The 18,655-nt window shown below is 52.9% G+C and overlaps 1 protein-coding gene across 1 annotated transcript in view; it reads right to left on the bottom strand.

The window, feature by feature from the left end:
- Positions 1 to 17,797, bottom strand: part of RTEL1 (regulator of telomere elongation helicase 1) — a 32,227-nt gene extending 14,430 nt beyond the window's left edge. Inside the window, exons 1-9 of the mRNA XM_008074637.1 lie at positions 17,615 to 17,797; positions 16,643 to 16,838; positions 16,254 to 16,347; positions 15,599 to 15,680; positions 15,389 to 15,449; positions 11,541 to 11,616; positions 10,360 to 10,444; positions 5,871 to 5,936; positions 4,544 to 4,697 (exon numbers count right to left, since the gene is read on the bottom strand). Of these exons, the coding sequence (XP_008072828.1) occupies positions 4,544 to 4,697; positions 5,871 to 5,936; positions 10,360 to 10,444; positions 11,541 to 11,616; positions 15,389 to 15,449; positions 15,599 to 15,680; positions 16,254 to 16,347; positions 16,643 to 16,838; positions 17,615 to 17,716 (916 nt within the window). The 5' untranslated portion in view covers positions 17,717 to 17,797. The remainder of the gene's footprint in view (positions 1 to 4,543; positions 4,698 to 5,870; positions 5,937 to 10,359; positions 10,445 to 11,540; positions 11,617 to 15,388; positions 15,450 to 15,598; positions 15,681 to 16,253; positions 16,348 to 16,642; positions 16,839 to 17,614) is intronic.
- Positions 17,798 to 18,655: the final 858 nt, after the last annotated feature.

Raw genomic sequence — 18,655 nt, forward strand, 5'->3', positions numbered from 1 at the left:
AAGGCACAAGTCTGCTTCTTGCCAACTCCCCACCCATGTCCTTGAGGCCAGGACTCTTGCATGGAGGGGAGAACACGGGTATGAGAGGCGACCACGTGAAACCTGCCTTCCAGATTTGAACTGGAAACAACAGTATACATTTGAGAGGTGTTTCATTTTTAGAAATAACCCAGGGATGTTCTTCCTAGCTCTGCCCACTAAGAAAACCAAAAGCAGCAGCAAACCCAGTGACAAGTGGCAGCCCAGTGGCTACTGTCACTCTTGACAGACCCACTCCCACTAGGAAGATCCAGGACTTCCTGGAGACCTGGCTGACTCCAGGTCTGGTACTCCCAGACGGTAAGGCCTCAACTTCCAGGGTCACATCGAAAGGACGTGGTGATGTGAAGATACCGACAGTGAAATGCAGGAATTCAGTGATGAGATTTACAGGGACTGAAACAGTCACATGCACTTGAGACATGCATTCATTTGATGACCTTCTAGAAACCACCACCCCCCGACAATGACAAGGAACCGAAAATAAGCTGGAATTAACTCAAACTCCCACATGTGCAAATCAGGAAAATAAAGGGAAAAAGCCAAGCACTGATCCTGCTGCTCTACACAAGTGGTGTTGCCACAGAGCTGATGCTGTGAAGAGCATAAGACTATACCTGCAGCTGGAGGATAGCATTCGTTCATCACCATCTTAGACTTCCTGATAATTGCAGTGCAGGCCCTGAGCAGCCACAGTGTCACCATCAGGGAGGAATGCAAAGGCGACACTGTGAGCCTCCTGGGAGCTAGGTCTCACCCAGAGGCCAGTGCAGGGACGCACCTGGTCTGACTGAGGCTGAATCCAGCTCAGCATGCACCTTGCAGGATGGGCAGCACCCCAGGCATGCAACCAGCAAGAGTCAGACTGCAGCTAAGTGGCCTGGCTTCTCCAACAAATAAGCTGTGAGGAGGATAGCAGAGGGGGACGGGTCTTCGGTTCCAGTCCCGAGCAGGGCAGAGGAAGTACAACCTCCCACGGTCCCACTGGCTACAACGAAGAGCCTGCAGCAGAGGGGGGCTGCTTGTTTCCTGCATGTTCTAGAACCTGCCGCACAACCAAGAAACCCCAATGGGTACAAGCCAAAGCAGCCCCAAGAAAACTCCACTCTCTCTAGCTGAAGGGCCAGCAAGAGGACCACCCCACTCTAGATGAACACGACTAAGAAGCGCAGGCTACCCCCGCCCTACCAGGTGCTGTGGCCATGGAGACCAACCACCAACATTAAGCAAAGAGATGGCGTCCTCCCCTCCCAAAGGATGAGCTGTGATGGTGTGGGAAAGAGCCCTGTCTCCTTCCCACCCAGTGCGAGGGAAGAAAAGAGGCAGCTAGAAGGTGGGGGCAGAGGATCGTAGGGAGGAAGGAAGATAGAGCAAAGGCTTCTTTAATCTGCATATGAAGTCTCAGGCACTGTCCCCTACAGGGGTGCCCCTGAGTGAAAGCTTTAAGAGCTGAACATGGTGTGTACAACTCCCAGAGCAGACTGGCCTGAGGGTGGCAGGTGGGCTGGTGAGAATGGCGCCTCATGGAGGTGGAGTGCTAAACGGCTTTTCCAACCACAGCCCACCAGAGTCGCCAGGAAATGCAATTCTGAATCCATACAGGCAGACGGCCTGCTAAGCAGATTTAAATGAGAACTATAAGTATTCAAAATGTCCAAGATATAACCCAAAATTGTTTGTCATAAAAAAATAAATAAACCTCAGGAATATCTCAACTCGAATGAGACCTGGCAATCGGCAGATGCCAACTTCAAGAGGACACAGATGCTGAGATTCTCTGACAAGGATTTTTAAAGCAGCCATCATGAAGATGCTCCAACAAGCAATCATAAACACTCTTGAAAAACAGGAGATCAAGTACAGTGGCCCATGCCTGTAATCCCACTTTGGAGGTGAAGGAGAGAGGACTGCCTGATCCCAGGGGTTCAAGACCGGCCTAGACAACTTGGTGAGACCTCATCTCTACAATAAACCAAAAAATTAGCCAGCCATGCTGGTGCATGCCTATAGTTCGAGCTACTCGGAAAGCTGAGGCGGAAGGATCCCCTGAACCCAGCAGGTCAAGGCTGCAGTAGCCATGAGCATACCACTGCACTCCAGCCTGGGCAACAGAGTGAGACTCCAACTCAAAAAAAAAAAAAAAAAAAAAAGAAAGAAAGAGAAACGCAGAAAGCCTCAGTAGAGAACATGCCCAGAAGGACCAAGTGGAAATTTAGGACTACAAAACAATGGCCAAAAGGTAAAGTTAAATGGATGGGATCAACAGCAGAATGGGAATAGCAGAGGAGGCAGTAGTGATCTTGAAGAGACTTATGAGATTATGCTGTCCAGGCAACAGAGAACGTAGGCTGAAAACCCACAATGAGCAGGTCTTCTGGGACCTGTGGCACAAAGGCAGATCCAACACACATGTCAGGGCCTGAGGAGGGGAAAAGTGTAGGACTGAAAGATGTTAAAAAAGAATAGCTGGGGCCAGGCTCGGTGGCTCAACCTGTAACCCCAGTACTTTGGGAGGCCGAGGTGAGTGGACTGCCTGAGCCCGTGGGTTCGAGATCTGCCTGGGCAACTTGGTGAGACCTCATCTCTACAATAAATCAAATATGAGCCGGGTGTGGTAGCGCGCGCCTGTAGTTCCAGCTACTTGGAAGGCTGAGGCGGAAGGATCGCCGGAGCCCAGCGGATTGAGGCTGCGGTGGCCGGTAGCAGCCACTGTACTCCAGTCTGGGTGACAGAGTGAGACTCCAACTCAAAAAAAAAAAGAATAGCTGGATGGGGCTCGGTGGCTCAGCTTGTAATCCCAACACTTTGGGAGGCCGAGGTGAGTGGATTGCCTGAGCCCAGGGGTTTGAGACCCACCCAGGCAACTTGGCGAAACCTGGTCTCTATAATAAATCAAAAATTAGCTGGACGTGGTAGCGCACACCTGTAGTTCCGGCTACTTGGAAGGCTGAGGCGGAAGGATTGCCGGAGGCCAGCAAGTCAAGGCTGCGGTGGCCAGGAGCGTGCCACTGTACTGCAGTCTGGGCGACAGAGTGAGACTCCAACTCAAAAAAAAAACCAAAAAGAATAGCTGAAAGAAAACAGCGGCCACAAGCTGAGAAAACGCAAAGAACGCCACACCAAAACACAGCAGAACCACACTGCTAAATGTGACAGGCAAAGAAGAAAACCTTTAACTCAAGAAAAATGATGAATTGCCAACAGGAAATAACAGTCTAAATGGCAGTGGACTTCTTATCAGAAACCAGAGGCCAAAAGCCAGTGGAACAACCCGGTTCAAACACCAAAAGAGCCATGAACCCAGAATTCCATATTCAGCAAAAACAGGTTTCAGGAATGAAGCAAAATAAAGACATTCTCAGATTAAAGAAAACTAAGAATTGTCACCAGCAGTCCTTCTCTAAAAGAAGTGTTTTAGGGCCGGGCACAGTGGTGCATGCAGTAATCCCAGCACTTTGGCTGAAGCAGGAGAATTGTTTAAGGCCAGGAGTTCAAGGCTGCATGCAGTGAGCTATGACTGCACCACTGCACTCCAGCCTGGGTGACAGAGGCAGACCTCATCCCTACATAAATATAATTAATTAAATAAATAATTAAAACATTTTAAAATAAAGAATTGTTAAGCACAAATAAGTGGCAACTATGTGAGGTAATGAGTTAGCTTGACTTAACCATTCCACAACGTATACATATTTTAAAACATCATGTGGTACACAAAAATATACATAATTTCTACTTGTCAATTAAAAAATAAGAAAAATGTATTAAAATGAAATAATTGGTCAGGCGTGATGGCTCACACCTATAATCCCAACACTTTGGGAGGCCAAGGTGGGAGAATTGCTTGAGCTCAGGAGTTCAAGACCAGCCTGAGCAACATAGCAAGACCTGGTCTCTACAAAAAAATTTTTTACAAATTAGCTAGGTGTGGTGGGTCACACCTATAATCCTAGTACTTTGGGAGGCGGAGGCAAGAGGATTGCCTGAGCCCAGGGGTTCAAGACAAGACTGGGCAACTGGGTAAGAGCTCGTCTCTTCAATAAATCAAAAAATTAGCCAGGTGTGGTGGCATATACCTGTGATCCCAGTTACTTGGAAGGCTGAGGCAGAAGGATCACCTGAGCCCAGCAGATCAAAGCTGTGGTGGCCATGAGTGCCACTGCACTCCAGACTGGGCAACAGGGTAAGACTCCTGCTCAAAAAAAAAAAATTCAAAAAATTTGCCAGGCATGGTGGTTCGCACCATAGTCCCAGTTATTCAGGAGGCTGAAGGAGAAAAATTCCTTAAGTCCAGGAGGTCAAGGCTGCAGTGAGCCGTGATCATGCCACTGTACTCCATCCTGGGTGACAGTAAGACCCCAACTCAAAAAAAAAAAGAAGTTAACGTTCTAAATGTCAACCTGAACAGTGGACACAGCTCCTCTGCAGGGCTCCATGCTGACAGCAGCTCTGCCTCGGGCGGGAGATGCTGCCTCCCCACCTGGACTCCTGGCTGTAAACTCACCTGGGCTGGTGGAATCTGCACTGAACTCCAGGTGGAGCTCGCTGTGCTGTGCTGCCTTGGTCTGTTCCTCCAAGACCTGGTCTATGACATCCAGTCCTGACGCCACGTCATGGGGGGTCAAGTCAAAGGACGCTGACTCCTCACACATCTTTTCCTGAGGGTCCAAATACACCCACATCACAGCAGAGCAGGACAGAATCAGGGGTCTCAGGAGGCAGAAATGGGGGCAGGGATGTAGAAAGCACAGGGGCTGAGAGCTGAGTCCCTAGAGCCATGCCCCATAGCACCTAGGGCAGGCACAAGTTGGTCCAAAGATGTGTGGCCAGTATTTAAAACAATATTGAGGTCAGGCTCAGTGGCTCAGCCTGTAATCCCAGAACTTTGGGAGGCTGAGGCGAGTGGATTGCCTGAGCCTGTGGGTTCAAGACCAGCCTGGGCAACTTGGTGAGACCTCATCTCCACAATAAATCAAAAATTAGCCGGGCATGGTAGCATGCGCCTGTAGTTCTGGCTACTTGGAAGGCTGATGTGGAAGGAACACCAGAGTCCAGTAGGTCATCACTGGGGTGGCCATGAGTGTATCACTGCACTCCAGTTTGGGTGATAGAGTGAGACTCCAACTCAATAAATAAATAAGAATAAAAACAATATTGAGTTGTCAGTATTTCTTAATTGCAAGATTTCCCTTTTACAATCTAGAGTTCTGGTTTCTCTCAGAAATCAGCAGACCTGGCTCACTGTGTCCCATGGCAAAAACTGCCTGAAACCAAGTAGGGGCTGTGGGCGGTCACTGAGGTCCCAGGGCACCAGGCCCTAGAGTGGGAGCCACATCCAGTGCCACTCTGGCCACAGGCAGGGTGGGATTGTGGCAGAGGTGTGATGAGAAGTGACAGATGGAGCTGGGAGGGCCTCCGTGGGCCACTCCTGCTGCGGCAGCCACCAGGGAAGCAACTCTCTCCAAGACAGCCCTCCCAAGGGTTAGGCCAAGTGCCTGAAGGGCAGAGACACTACAGGAGAGGCCCAGCCTATCATTGCCTGGTGACGGAAGCCAAGGGCAGAGTGAGACAGTCCCAGGCCAGGCTGACCCCACCAGCCAGCCAGAAGGAAAGGGCTGCTGTGGGGCTGTGTGTCTTGTGCCCAGGGGCAGGTCCACAGCCAGCTGGACAGTCTTAGGCCCTGCAGAGGCACCAGGCTGGGGGCCGGTAGCAGAAGCATCTGGGTATGCCAAGTCCTGAGCACCCAGAGCCCCTCTTGAAAGGTCTGCATCTTCTCGACAAAGAAACTAGAAGAAACAGGAGGCATCCAGAACAAGGCCAGAGAGACTTACCACATTGTGAGCTTCATCAAAGATCACAACCGTTCCTTTCAGGTCCACATTGTGTGCCCTGCGGCTCTACAAAGAAGACAGGAAGGGGTTCAGGGCTGGAGCCAAGCAGGACAGGGACCCACTGAGAGCACAGGTGCATAGAGGCAGGGAAAGTGGGAAGCCGAGGCCTGCGGCAGGCACCAGCATCACAAGCACCTACTGCAATGCTGCTGGTGAAGATGGGGGCAGGCCCTCTCATGTTCATTGGGAGAGCAGCTGGTCAAGGCTAGTGTGAAATGGCAACCTGGCAACACCACCCAGCAATAACCAGCGGCCCACTGCTAAGAGTCTGTTCTGGGGACACTCTCCTGCACAGCAGGAGTCAACCCAATGGCCACGGATACTGTGGGAGCCCAGGTCACAGCAGCCAGGCAGCCACAGAGGTGGGGAGCCCAGAGGGGCCAAGCCTGGCAGTCCTGCCCTGGCACACACTCAGGGAGTCAATACTCCAATATCCAGGTCCTATCCAGAGTGAGAGGAAGGGGTCTGGGGTGGGGTCCACTTTGGTACTGTTCTTAACTCAATTTAAAGCCTAATCTTCATACAATGAAATGCCCACTCTAAGTGAGTTTTGACAAACGTGCACCGTGTAACCACCAGCACCCGCTGCCTTTCCTAGATGGTCAAGGGTGGACTCCAGCAGGTCCTCCTCACACCAGCCTTTGGGCTAGCGTGTCTGCAACTCACAGCTTCTGCCTTCTCATCGCTAGGTGCTTTACTCTATGGAGACACCACGACTTGTGTTTTCCCCATTGACGGTTCACAAGTTGCTCTCAGAAATTCTAAGTGAAGCTCTGGGGAACGTGCCATACAAGTCTCTGAACAATGCGCTTAAGTCTCTGGGCTCAGTCATGGTAGTGTCCGCAGGGCAGCAAACTGCTTTCTGATCGCCAGTAAGCAGGAGTCTCCCAGCTGCTAGCTCCTCTCCCAGTGCTGCTGAATTTTCTGGCTTCACTTGTTAGCCATATGCAGCATCAGCTCCCTGAGGCTCTGCTCGATACTCTCCAGATGACCAATGAGCATCCATCTGGGTAAAATGTCTGCCCAGATCTTCTCCCCATAGCTAACCGGGCTGTTTGCTTAGTTGTGAGAGCATTTTAAACACTCTGCTCAAAAGTTCTTTGAGGCCATTGCCAGGCCATTGTGGCCACTGCCTTGCTAAGCTATGATGCGGCCATGTGCTCTTTAAGCTATGGTCAAGTCATGTTTTCTAAAGCTTGGGTCCCCTCCCTTCCCTTGGGGAGATGAATCTCCTTTTTTTCACTCTCTTTCTAATTTACTTTCTAAATAAACTATATTTTCTAATCTAACTTCTGTGCAATTCTTTGCATCTTTCATGCGGCACCAGATTGCACATCAGACACCCACACCCTTGGCGGACCTAACTTAACATTCTGGAGGCCCCACTGGGAGTGTGCCCTAACATTTTTGGAGGTTCCACCGAGATGTGACGTAACATTTTTGGAGATTCCACTGTGACCCTAACACATCAGAAATTTGTCTAGCTTCTGATTAATCTGTTGAGAAGTGGTTTTCAGAATCACGAGTGAGTCCTTCTGCATTATCTTTGAACAATAGACTAGATGATAAATTACATATATATATATATATATATATATATATATATTTGAGTTGGAGTCTTACTCTGTCACCCAGACTGGAGTGCAGTGGCCGCTCCCGGCCACCGCGGCCTCCACCTGCTGGGCTCCAGCGATCCTTCCACTCAGCCTTCCAAGTAGCTGGAACTATAGGCGCGCGCTTCCACGCCTGGCTAATTTTTAAAAATTTATTGTAGAGATGAGGTCTCGCCAAGTTGCCCACACGGGTCTCAAACCCACGGGCTCAGGCAATCCACTCACCTCAACCTCCCAAAGCGCGAGATTACAGGCTGCGCCACCGAGTCCGGCTAAATTACATATCATTAATGTGGGAGGAAGAAAACAAGACTGCCTTGTCTGCTCAAATAGAAAAACACCAGGTGGAAGATATCAAACAAATTACCATTGCATAACATGTATCAGTGAATGTGCAATGCAAAAAAAAAAGAAAAAAGTCCTTTGAAAAACGGAAGCATTTCTCCCTTCTTGTGACTGCCTTTTAATTTTCTAAATTTTCCAATTTCTCGGAAGTAAAGCATGAACTTTTGGTGAAGTTCAATTTTTTTTCATGGCAGCACAAGGATTTATTAGGATGTGACTTAATACAGGCACTGGGGCTTGCCCATGGTGTTGTTGATGTGTAAGGCCTGAACCTTCCACCAGTTCGAGGGCAATGACACCAGAAAGGTAACAGCCAGGTGGATGCCATATACAAGCTCACTATCACTCATCTTTGCGTGGCCAGGACCACACCCAGAGATAGCACCTTCCTCATCTGGAATTTGATGTGGACGTCACCTCACCAGCTTTTCTATCGTGTAACAGCAGGGAAGGAACTCGCCAGCCTTGCTGAGGGCAAGGCCAAGGACTCGTGGGACCTATGTCATCTGAGACTCTGAGGCCAGAAAGGCATCATACTTCTTGGCCCACATCTTGACCAGCTTCTCATTCTTGCTGAGCTTCTTAGAGCCTCAGTGTCCATGTGGTGGATGTCCGGAGCCCTGGCCTTGTCCCTCAGGCCAAAACCAGAGAGCCTGAGGCAGGCTGGACTTGAGCCTGACAGCTCCCGAGGAGCCCTTGTCCTTCTGGAGTCCCAGCTCTCCAGGAGGGTCTGCAGCACCACTATCTCTAAACCTTTCAGCGCCTACACTGAGGTCTGGCCAGGACTTCCTGTACCATCTTGCACAGCATGAAAAAAAAACCTTTTTTTTTCTTAATGGCTAGTGCCTTAAGTATCCAAGCTAAGAAACCTTGGTCGACCCCAAAGTTGTAAAGACTTCCCCCCATTTTTCCTTCTAGAATTTTTAGTTTTAGCTTTTAAATTTAGATTTACACATTGTAAAGTAAGGGCTAAGATTCACTCTTTTCCAAATGGATATCCGGCTATTCCACACACCCCCCCCCCACCTTTTTTTTGAGTCTGGGTCTCACTCTGTCTCCTAGGCTGGAGTGCAGTAGCATAATCACAATTCACCGCAGCCTCGACCTTCTGGGCTCAGGTGATCCTTTCACCTCAGCCTCTCAAGTAACTGGGACTATAGGATGTACCACTACACCTGGCTAATTTTTTAATTTTTTTGTTGAAACAAGGTCTTGCTATATTACCTAGGCTGGCCAGTACCATTTAAAAAACAAGCAAACAACTCTCCCTGTCCCATGAATCACCACAGCACACCTGCTGACATTGTCCTTGCACTGTGTGGGTCTGTCTGGATGTGTGCTTGCTCCCCCGAGCTGGGTGTCCACCTGTGATCCAGCACAGTCCCTAGCACTGCAGCTGTGCAGTCACCCCAAGGTGAGGGAGCAAAGTCTCCCAGCGCTGTCCTTCACAACCATCTTGCTCTTTCAGATCTTCTGCATTTCCATGAGAAGACCAGGATTGGCTCGTCAGCTATGTTATTCTGTTCTGGTTGGGACCTGGCTCTGGAAGCTTGCCAGGTGGTTCTCACAGACAGCCAGGGTTGAAAGCACAAAGGATCACCCTTAACCACAGCAAAATGCACCAGCTCTCTGGGCCTCAAATCTGGCCACTGCCCTCATGGGGCTCTGCCATGGTCCCCGAGCTGCCTGCCCGCTCTGCCCTCATCAGGCATCCCCTGGCTCACTCTGCAGCATCTAGCAGAACCATCAGTGTCTGCCATCTCCCACAGTACTCTCACTAGGGCCCTGCTGGGCGTCCCTCTTGTCCACTTGCTGTCTCCACCACCTCATTCTGTACTGTTTCCTTCATGACCCCTAACAGCCATCAGTTCACATGCTTACTCTTTTGTTGTATATCTGAGCACCCCCATCCCCAGTCCAAACTCCACATGAATGAGGCTGGTTTTACTGCACCTCAAACAGCACCCACGACAGTGGGTAGTGGATAAACAGCAACCCCGGAAATGATCATATGGACAAAGGGATCTGGAGAGGAAGATACAATCATTATGCAAAAGCTCACGTCACAGAGTGAGTACGTGGCATGTGATCCCACCTGCACTGGAAGGAGGGCACACAAGCTGCAGGTGCCCATGGTGCCAGGACAGTGCCACAGGCGGGTCTGGGCTCCCTGTTCCTTCCAGACTGACTCAAAAGAGAGGCTGAGTTATCAGTACCAAGGGCAGACCCTGGCCCAGGGTCTCCTCACTCCCACCAGCTGCCCCTCCCAGGTTGCTCAAAAGGACCCATTCACAGCCTTGGGCTGCTCACTACTGATGGCTGGGCTCTGAGCCCAGCAGTGACAGTTCCTACTGCCCACACCTGCAGCTTGGAGGGCCTGAACCAGCAAGGGCTCCACAGTTCGGCCAGCCCCTCCTGAGCCCAGGGACACCCCCTTGATGCCAGGAAGCAGTTACACATTGAGTCCTCACCTTGGAGTCCAACAAGTAATTGTAGGGCATAAAGATGATGTCGGCTTGCTGCCGCAGGTTCCGAGAGAGGTAATACGGGCATATCCTGCAGAGGAGAGCAGAGGGAGCAGAAGGGCTGGAGGCATGCAGGGGCTACTACATTCCTGACCCAGAAGAAGCCCTCTCCCAGCACATGGGTCCTTGGCGGCAGTTGGTGCCAGGACAGACAGGGAGGCCATGTGAGGCTTCAACCTTGTGAAGGCATCAGTTATGCTAAGATTCCATGAACAAACAAAATACTCAGTCCTACTCCTGGATGGAAGTCACCAGAGACAAAACAATACAAGAAAGCCTTTCCTGTCACAACTTGCATCCCCGAAGCTAGAAAGAGGAGGGCGGTTCTGTTGTGCCAAGAGGAACAAGGCAGGCAGCGCAGCGTCTGCATGGAGAGCTGTCCACAGTACTGAGTGAAAAACAGCAGACCAGGAGAGGGGCATGTAAACACATGAGCATGTTTCTACTCAGATACAAAAGACTGGCAAGGGCTCACCCACACATGTGAGGGGTCACCTAGGCTGGGCTAGGTGACCTTTACTTTATATACCTCAGAATTGCTTAAGTTTTTTCATATTGAACACCTGTAGTCCCAGCACTTTTGGGAGGCTGAGGTGAGAGGATCAGTTGAGCCCAGGAGTTTGAGGCTACAGTGAGCTACGATTGTGCCACTGCACTCCAGCCTAGGTGACAGAGCGAGACCTTGTCTCTTAAAAAAGAAGGAAAGTAGCCGGGCTCAGTGGCTTAGCCTGTAATCCTGCACTTTGGGAGGCTGAGATGAGTGGATTGCCTAAGCCCGTGGGTTCGAGGCCCACCTGGGCAACTTGGCAAGACCTCATCTCTACAATAAATCAAAAAAATTAGACGGGCGTGGTAGCACGCGCCTGTAGTTCCAGCTACTTGGAAGGCTGAGGCGGAAGGATCACCAGAGCCCTGCAGGTCGAGGCTGCGGTGGCCGGGAGCAGCCACTGCACTCCAGTCTGGGCCACAGAGTGAGACTCCAACTCAAAAAAAAAAAAGAAGGAAAGAAACTAACGACTGCTCAATATGAAGAAAAGAAAAGAAATATATCCATGCTCCTGCACATCATGGCAAAGTCCAGTCACGGAAGGACACAATAGCCACGGCCTCTCAGGAAGGAGCCTCACCTGTGCCTGTTTCCACTCTTGACCAGGTCCTCAATGTCCAGGATGGGAGTGGTCAGCTCCTGCTCCAGGCTTTTCTCTGTGGGTACGAGGCAGAAGTAAACACACACCCTCAAGGTCCATTGTGAGTCTGCCAGACCCCAGGGGACACCCACGACAAAACAGATCCTACACAGTGGGCAGTGTGAGGCATCCACCACCCGTGAATGTATCAGAGAATCCAAGGGAGGCCTCCCAACCAAGCAATCTCCAAGGGAATCTTGCCCTCCAGAAGGCAGGCACCAACCTGAGGCTGAGGATTAGTCACAGATAGATGCCAGCACTGTCCCACGGGTCCCATGCATCCTCTCACCCCAGACAGTCCCAAGACAGGACAGGAGTAGCCACCACACCTAACCCTCCGGGAGGCAGGGAGGAACAACCCCCAAGTCTCTTCCCCCAGCCCACAGAGGGATCTCCCATAGCCCCTGGAGATGTCTATCTTGTGATTAGAGCCACCATCCCTCAGCTACCAACTAACCACCACAAGCCCAGGCTCCAAGGCAAGACACACGACTGCAGCTGGGGCTCAGCAGTATCTGAGGCAGGACACAGGCAGGGGCACCAAGGCAGAGACCCTCAATCCCAGTGTGACGGTCAGGCCTGCTCCTGCCCACTGGCTAAGCAGTAGCCCATCCCTTTCTCAGGATGGCAGTCCTGGGGACAGGCACTACTCATGCTGGTGAGACCCAGGGTAGAAAGGACTTCAAGGATTCTCATGAGGGAACTGTCCTCCCTCTCCATCACCCCATGACACAGGTCCCCAAACCAGAGCTGCAAGGATCCCTTGGAGACCTGGTTAAATGCAGGAAGGACCAGGGACATCTTCTAACAAGTACCCCAGAATCTTAGGGCAGCCACGTGTGGAAATGGGGCCCCCCAGCTCTGTCATGACTATTTTGTGCCTACTCTCAGCAGGTGCCAAATCCCTCAAGGGCAGGACTGAGGACCAGCCCTTAGTGCAGAGACCAGCGCACACACACACACACCATCATCATCCAAGTCCGAAATGCCCCCAGGGATACAGGGATACCAGGGAAGGCAGAGAGAAACAACCATCCCTCAGCAGTGCCATAGCAACAGACCAGCCAATCAGCATGCTCTGTAGCAGAGCAGGGAGCACACACTTCCCCATGCAGAGCTGGTGGAGGAGGGTGGATAGAGGAATGGAGAGATGGGTTGGGGGGGAAAGAGTGACACAGGCCCCAGGGCCCGTGCTTGCTGTCCTCGCCTCCAGGTTCTCACAGGACACAGGACACAGGCCAGGAAGTTCCCAGTTCTCCAGCTGTGTCCTCCCTCCCTCCTTCTTGGGCTCCTCTTGAGCTGCAGCCCACTCCAAAGGTGGCCAGCTGCTGGAGATACCCTCATAGCCCAACCAGGGGGCAAACAAGATGCAAAGGCCCAAAAGGCTATGCAGCAAGACAGCCACGGTCAAGGGAGGTGGGCTGGGGACTGACCTGTGGCCTCTAGGATAGAGCCCAGGCCCCAGCGGGCAGAGATATATGGAGGCCAGAGCCGTCAGGTCAGCAGGACAGTCCCTCCTCTCTGCCTGGGGTGGTAGAAACAGGGCCTAGAGCCCAGGGGCCAGCATGTGGCCCAGCCCTAGTGGGTCCTCTGCCACTGGGGCCCAACACTCCCTTGGGCTCCCAGCCCACCCCTCTCCTCCTGGCCACTCCCTGCTCAGGACCCTTCAAGGAAAGCCTTGTGGGAGGGTAGAGAGCTTACAGCCCTCAAAGCACTGACCTGCACACACTCTGTACAGTCTGCTGGAGCCAGTCCCCACCAGTGACATCCCAGCCCCTCAGACACCTAGCACACAGGGCACCAGCACCCACTCCTTGGCTAGTGCTATGGACAATGGGGCCAACCATGGCAGGGCAGAGAAGGAATGACCCATCAAACAAGCATGTGTGGTGCCAGGAGCTGTGCAAGGGCAGGAGTGGGTAGAAGAGCTGTGAGCAGAGGGTGGACAAAGCAAGGGGGAAGGACACCTTCGGGGCGAGCCAACATAGATAACACCCATGGGCCTGACTAGACGGAAGCCACAGCTCAGAGTGGCCAGAAGTCTCCCAGCCACAGGCCACAGACGGGAAGTTGTCCTTGCCTGGGCAGCGGGGGACCAAGCCCTGGTGGGTGTTCCCTACTGCATAGGCCTGGGGATGCCAGCAGGTACCCTCTCCTTGGGAGCCAGGCGAGGTCAGTGGAAATGGTCACTGAGATTGGAAGGGACGCCTGAGATTGGAGGGGATGGCTCCCATCAGGGTACCTGGGGGCACAAGCACCTGGACAATCACACATCAAAATCACAGTGGGTTCTCGGTGCCACCAGACCAAACACCACAGCAGGCCAGGCGTGGTTGCTCACGCCTGTAATCCCAGCACTCTGGGAGGCAGAGGTGCAACAACTGCCTGAGTCTATGGGTTTGAAACCAGCCTGGGCAACTTGGCAAGACCTTGTCTCTACAATAAAATCAAAAAATTAGCTGGGCATGGTGGCACACACCTGTAATTCCAGCTACTTGGAAGGCTAAGGCAGAAGGATTGCATGAGCCCAGCAGGTCGAGACTGCAGTGGCCATGAGCATATCACTGCACTCCAGTCTGGGTGACAGAGTGAGACTCCGACAAAAAAAAAAAAAACCAAAACAAAACACAGCAGACAAAAAGGCAACGTGGAGCTTGCTCCCAGTTCACTGGAGTCTTGGCTGTGGGACCATCTCCTGCACTATTTCTTCAAGGGGCAGGACACAGGGACACCTGGGGGTGGGTCAGGAAGACTGCCCAGTGCAGAAGTCTGCAGGGGCACCATCCTGAACACCATGGCAGCCTCAGGGCCTCAATATCACTCAATGAGGTCCTAGCCCTGGCGCAAGGAGCACACAACAAACATCAGAACAGACAGCAGCCTGCAGGACTGCTAGTGTCTTACAAGAGCACCAGGGCTCTATCACCTGGGCCCTGGCACTCGCAGGTAAGATTTTAGCCCTAATCCCACAGAAGCTCAAGTCCTGCAGTCACACAACCCTGACTGCAGACGAGCTTCCCTCACACCACAGGAGACTAAGAGCCACACCTCAGAGGCTCACCCTGCCTGTCTCTGGGAGCCTGTAATAAACCCAGACATCCTTGACAAACGGGAGGGGCAGCCACATGGGTGGAAAGTGAGCTCTGGAGGGCACCAGCACCAGCCTCCACTCCAGGGCCCTCACAGGCTGTGGTTGCCTCAGTCACCATGGAACACTGCCCTGAGCAGGCTGTGATCACTGACCCTTTGCTCACTCATTCCGCCTCCGTGGATGAGACAGCCATCCACAGAACTGGGCCTGGCATAACATCCAGGGTGGTGGCTCATTACAGTAAGAGTCAATCAAAGGGAAAGACACATGGGGGAAGTTGGGGAGACCAGATGCAGCTTCCAGAGGCCACCAGTGGAGTCTCACAGGACAATGTGGGGGCTGGGCACAGGTACCCACTCCCTGCCCCTCACCAAAATCCCAGACTTTCGAAGAGAAAGCAGGTGTCCAGCTGCGCCCTTCTATTTACCACAAACAGCACAGGCGCAGGGAGCCCCGCTTACCATAAATGGTGGTGCCCCCCACATCCGAGTTACCCAGCACCAGCCAGCAGCCTTACCAGCTGGGTGTTCTTGGACCCGTGTGTGAGTTCTCCTACGCATCACACTAACACAGTGCCCCTCAAGTTAGGAGACAGGGCCAGGCACATGGCAGTACTGGTCACCCTTCCAGGCAAGAAGTTCAGCCCAGGAGACTGCACACGCTCAGTCCCAACCTGGCTTCACCGTGTGGCTTTTACCTTCCACGTTGTTGTAGAAATGACAGGAGCGACTGGCTACCTTCTTGCGGCACAGGTGGATCTGCAAAAGGCCAGGCAGAGTACATGGCTGGAGCAGAGTCAGGAAAGGACTCAACCTTGCCCACACCTCACCATGGCCCCCTACCATACCCTCAGGTGTACTTCACACCCTAGCCCAGCCCAGCAGCAGCCCAGAACCACAAAGCCCACCTGAATGTGACTACTCTCCTGCTTCTTCACCTCGGGGTGGATGCACAGCTGCTCCCGGGAGCCTAGCACACACACCCTGGGCCTGGCGAGAGAGAGTACATGAGGTCGAGGAGCAGCTACTGCCAAGAACAGCCACAGTGTGGACCAGCAGCATGAGCTAGGTGGGAACACATGGGAAATCGATAGCTAAGGAAGCTATCGTAACTGGAGTGAGGCACGGGCTTGGAAGGGGCCCAGAGACAGGTGGGGGAACCTGGACAGAGGGATGTCCACAGTGCCCCACGACCTGACCCCATGCACAGGAACCAGGGTGGGATGTACAGAGTCCTCAGGCTCTGGCATGGGGTAGGGCTTCCTCCCACTTCACCAGGAAGGTGCACTGGGGGCAGGTCCTGACCAACCTCAGCTGACACAATAGTGCCAGCAAGGAGCCCAGGTGCCAACCGGGGTCATCAGATAAACGCAGAGCTGCACTGTCACAATCAATGGCCTTGGGGACAGCCCAGCCTCACCCTGCCCCTGAACATCAGAGCATGCACACCTCAGGGAGGCTCTAGGTAGAGTGCCACCTACAGCCACACAGCACAGGCTGTGGACCCAGCATGTGCCATGCCCCTCCATAATCATGAGGCAGCTGTGAACCTGCCTGACCCACCGGTAGGAGGTATTCCGAAGCTCGCCGATGACCTGCGTGAGCTGCGAGTGGGTCCTAGAGGCATAAATGATCTTTGGGATGTCCGTGTAGCAAGCTGGCCAGGCAGAAGCAAGCACAACGGGTCAAGACTCTGCTAAGAATCTAATATCCCAGATACTCATTTATCCAAAACCGGTTAAGTAGCTATCTGCAGTTACCCCGCTCAGCAAAAGCCCCACCCCTAGATTTATACTCAGGGTGGTGGGAAATGATGTGGCAGCTACAGCATCCTCCTTGCTCAAGTATGCACAGGAGATGGCAGGAAGCCTGCTGGGCCCACTCATCCCCAGCTCCATCCCTTCCAGACCATTCCCACATGAGGCCAGGAGAGGCCTGAGAAGCAGGGTCACCTATGGGGTCTCCGTCAGCAGCCGCAGTCCCCCAGGACAACAAGGGCTGGTCGAGGAACAGCTTCCCTTGCACCCTCTCAGCAATTTTGTGGGCAGAGATGGAGTCCCGGAGGTGTTCCCGCCAGGCCAGCGTGGTGCAGAGCAGGCAGAGTGTCTTTCCTGTGCCTGTAGGGCTCTCCAGGATGCCATTCACTTTCTGAATGGAGTCAGGAGGAGGGGTTATGGGAAGCAGTGAGGCTTCCTACCAAGACAAGCCCCGTAACCAGCAGGGAAGCTCTTCCCAGAATCACAACCCACTGTCAGGTGGCAAGAGCCCCATGAGACCGTGGGTAAGTTCACATGACATTCTTTACTCACTCTCAAAGCCCTGGTTGAATTCAGTTCTCATTAGCAAAAAAGTTGCAAAACATTACCCAAATGTGACAGTATTTTTCAGTCTAATATAAACAGCAAGATGACTAAATAGGTGTCAAGTCTCAAAATAGAAAATTGCTCTGCGTTTCTGGATCCAGGCATATACACTGTCCTATCTAAACAGAATCTGATGTCCTACATATGAGCTCTCATGTGGGAGCCTGAGCAGGAAACTCGGGGAGGGGCTGAGAGCAGGGTGCCCCTCTTCCACCTCCCTGCACAGCCCTGAGGTTCAAAGGCTTTCCAAAGTGAAGGCTCGGCACCAGATACCCCTCTAGACCTTGGATGGTGGCCACTCCTTGTCAATCTACTTCTGCTCAGACACCACCTCTCAGGAGAGGGCGCCAGGCACTCCCAAGCCCATCACTACCAAGAGTTACCATGTTTGTTTACTTGTTGATTGTCTCTCCCACCCCACCTGGAGCATCAGTCCCTCACAACAGGGCTTGGCTGGAAAGGTACTTGAAAGCTCTACCCATGCCACTTGAGGGAAAGGTACTTGAAAGCTCTACCCATGCCAATTCATTCCCAGTTCAAATTCAGGACCTGCAGTTTTACCTTTTGCAGACATTCCAGGACCTTGGTCATGTACTCCTGCTGGCATTTGTACGGCTGGAAGGGGAAATCCACCGTCACACCATTCAGGATTATCTTGGGCATATCAGCCTGTTCTCAGGAGGCTAGGGAGGTCAGCTGAGACGCAGGTTGCCTGTGTCTGAGAGAGACAGCCTACTGGGAACATCAGGGTCTTGGTCACTCCAAGTAAGTGGTGCCAGCAGGAGGCCAGGGACACACTGTTGTTCTCCTTGGAAATTCCTAGGGCACAGATGTGGGGAAAACAACACGACTCTGTTTGTGGACAGCCTTCGTCGGGTAGCAGGCCACTGGCAGTGGTGTCCTAACTCCCTCCCACAAAGAAGGGCAGAAGGCAAGTCTGCTCTAACCTTTCCCAAGGGACTTGGGAGTGGAGGCGCTGAGTGAGCTGCCCACCCCACACAACTCACAGGAGCCGAGTCAGGCACAGCTCTGCCATCTCCACCTGCAATAATTCGGTTACCTGCGCAAAAGTGTGAGAGAGTGGGGAGCCGGCAGCTCCTCCGGGCCTGGCAGGCGCGCCGTGCAGAACGGAGTGTCTAGACCTCCTGTCCTGCGTCTCCAGCCCTCCGCTCGCCCGGCTGGGGCCAGTTCTCAACCGCCCCGTAGGCAACCCGGTGTAAACAAACGAACGGAAGAGCATCCCGGGATGCCGATCCGTGCAGCCCCTCAGCAGGTCACTCAACTTCTCTAGGCCTCAGTCTCGCCTGGAAACTGGGACTTGCAGGCCAGAAGCCTGCACACGGAAAGAAGACCCCTCCCTGGGGCTCCGGCCACGCAAACCACCGCGGACTGTAAAAACGCCGCCGCGCCCCGAGTTCACGCGAGCAGGAAACTACAACTCCCAGAATTCAGCGCGGCCAAATCCCCTGCCTACGGCCCCGAGAGTGGCGCGGGGCCTGCCAGGAGCTGCAGTTTCGGAAACCGTAGGCGTCCCACGAGCCCCCCAGGGTAAAAAGGCCAGTTGCAGGGTCTCCGCAATTCACGGCTCACTCGTGTCCGCGG

This window comes from Carlito syrichta, unplaced genomic scaffold (assembly GCF_000164805.1).
Source record: "Carlito syrichta isolate Samal-C Ts95f unplaced genomic scaffold, Tarsius_syrichta-2.0.1 Scaffold117897, whole genome shotgun sequence".
Lineage (NCBI taxonomy): Eukaryota > Metazoa > Chordata > Mammalia > Primates > Tarsiidae > Carlito > Carlito syrichta.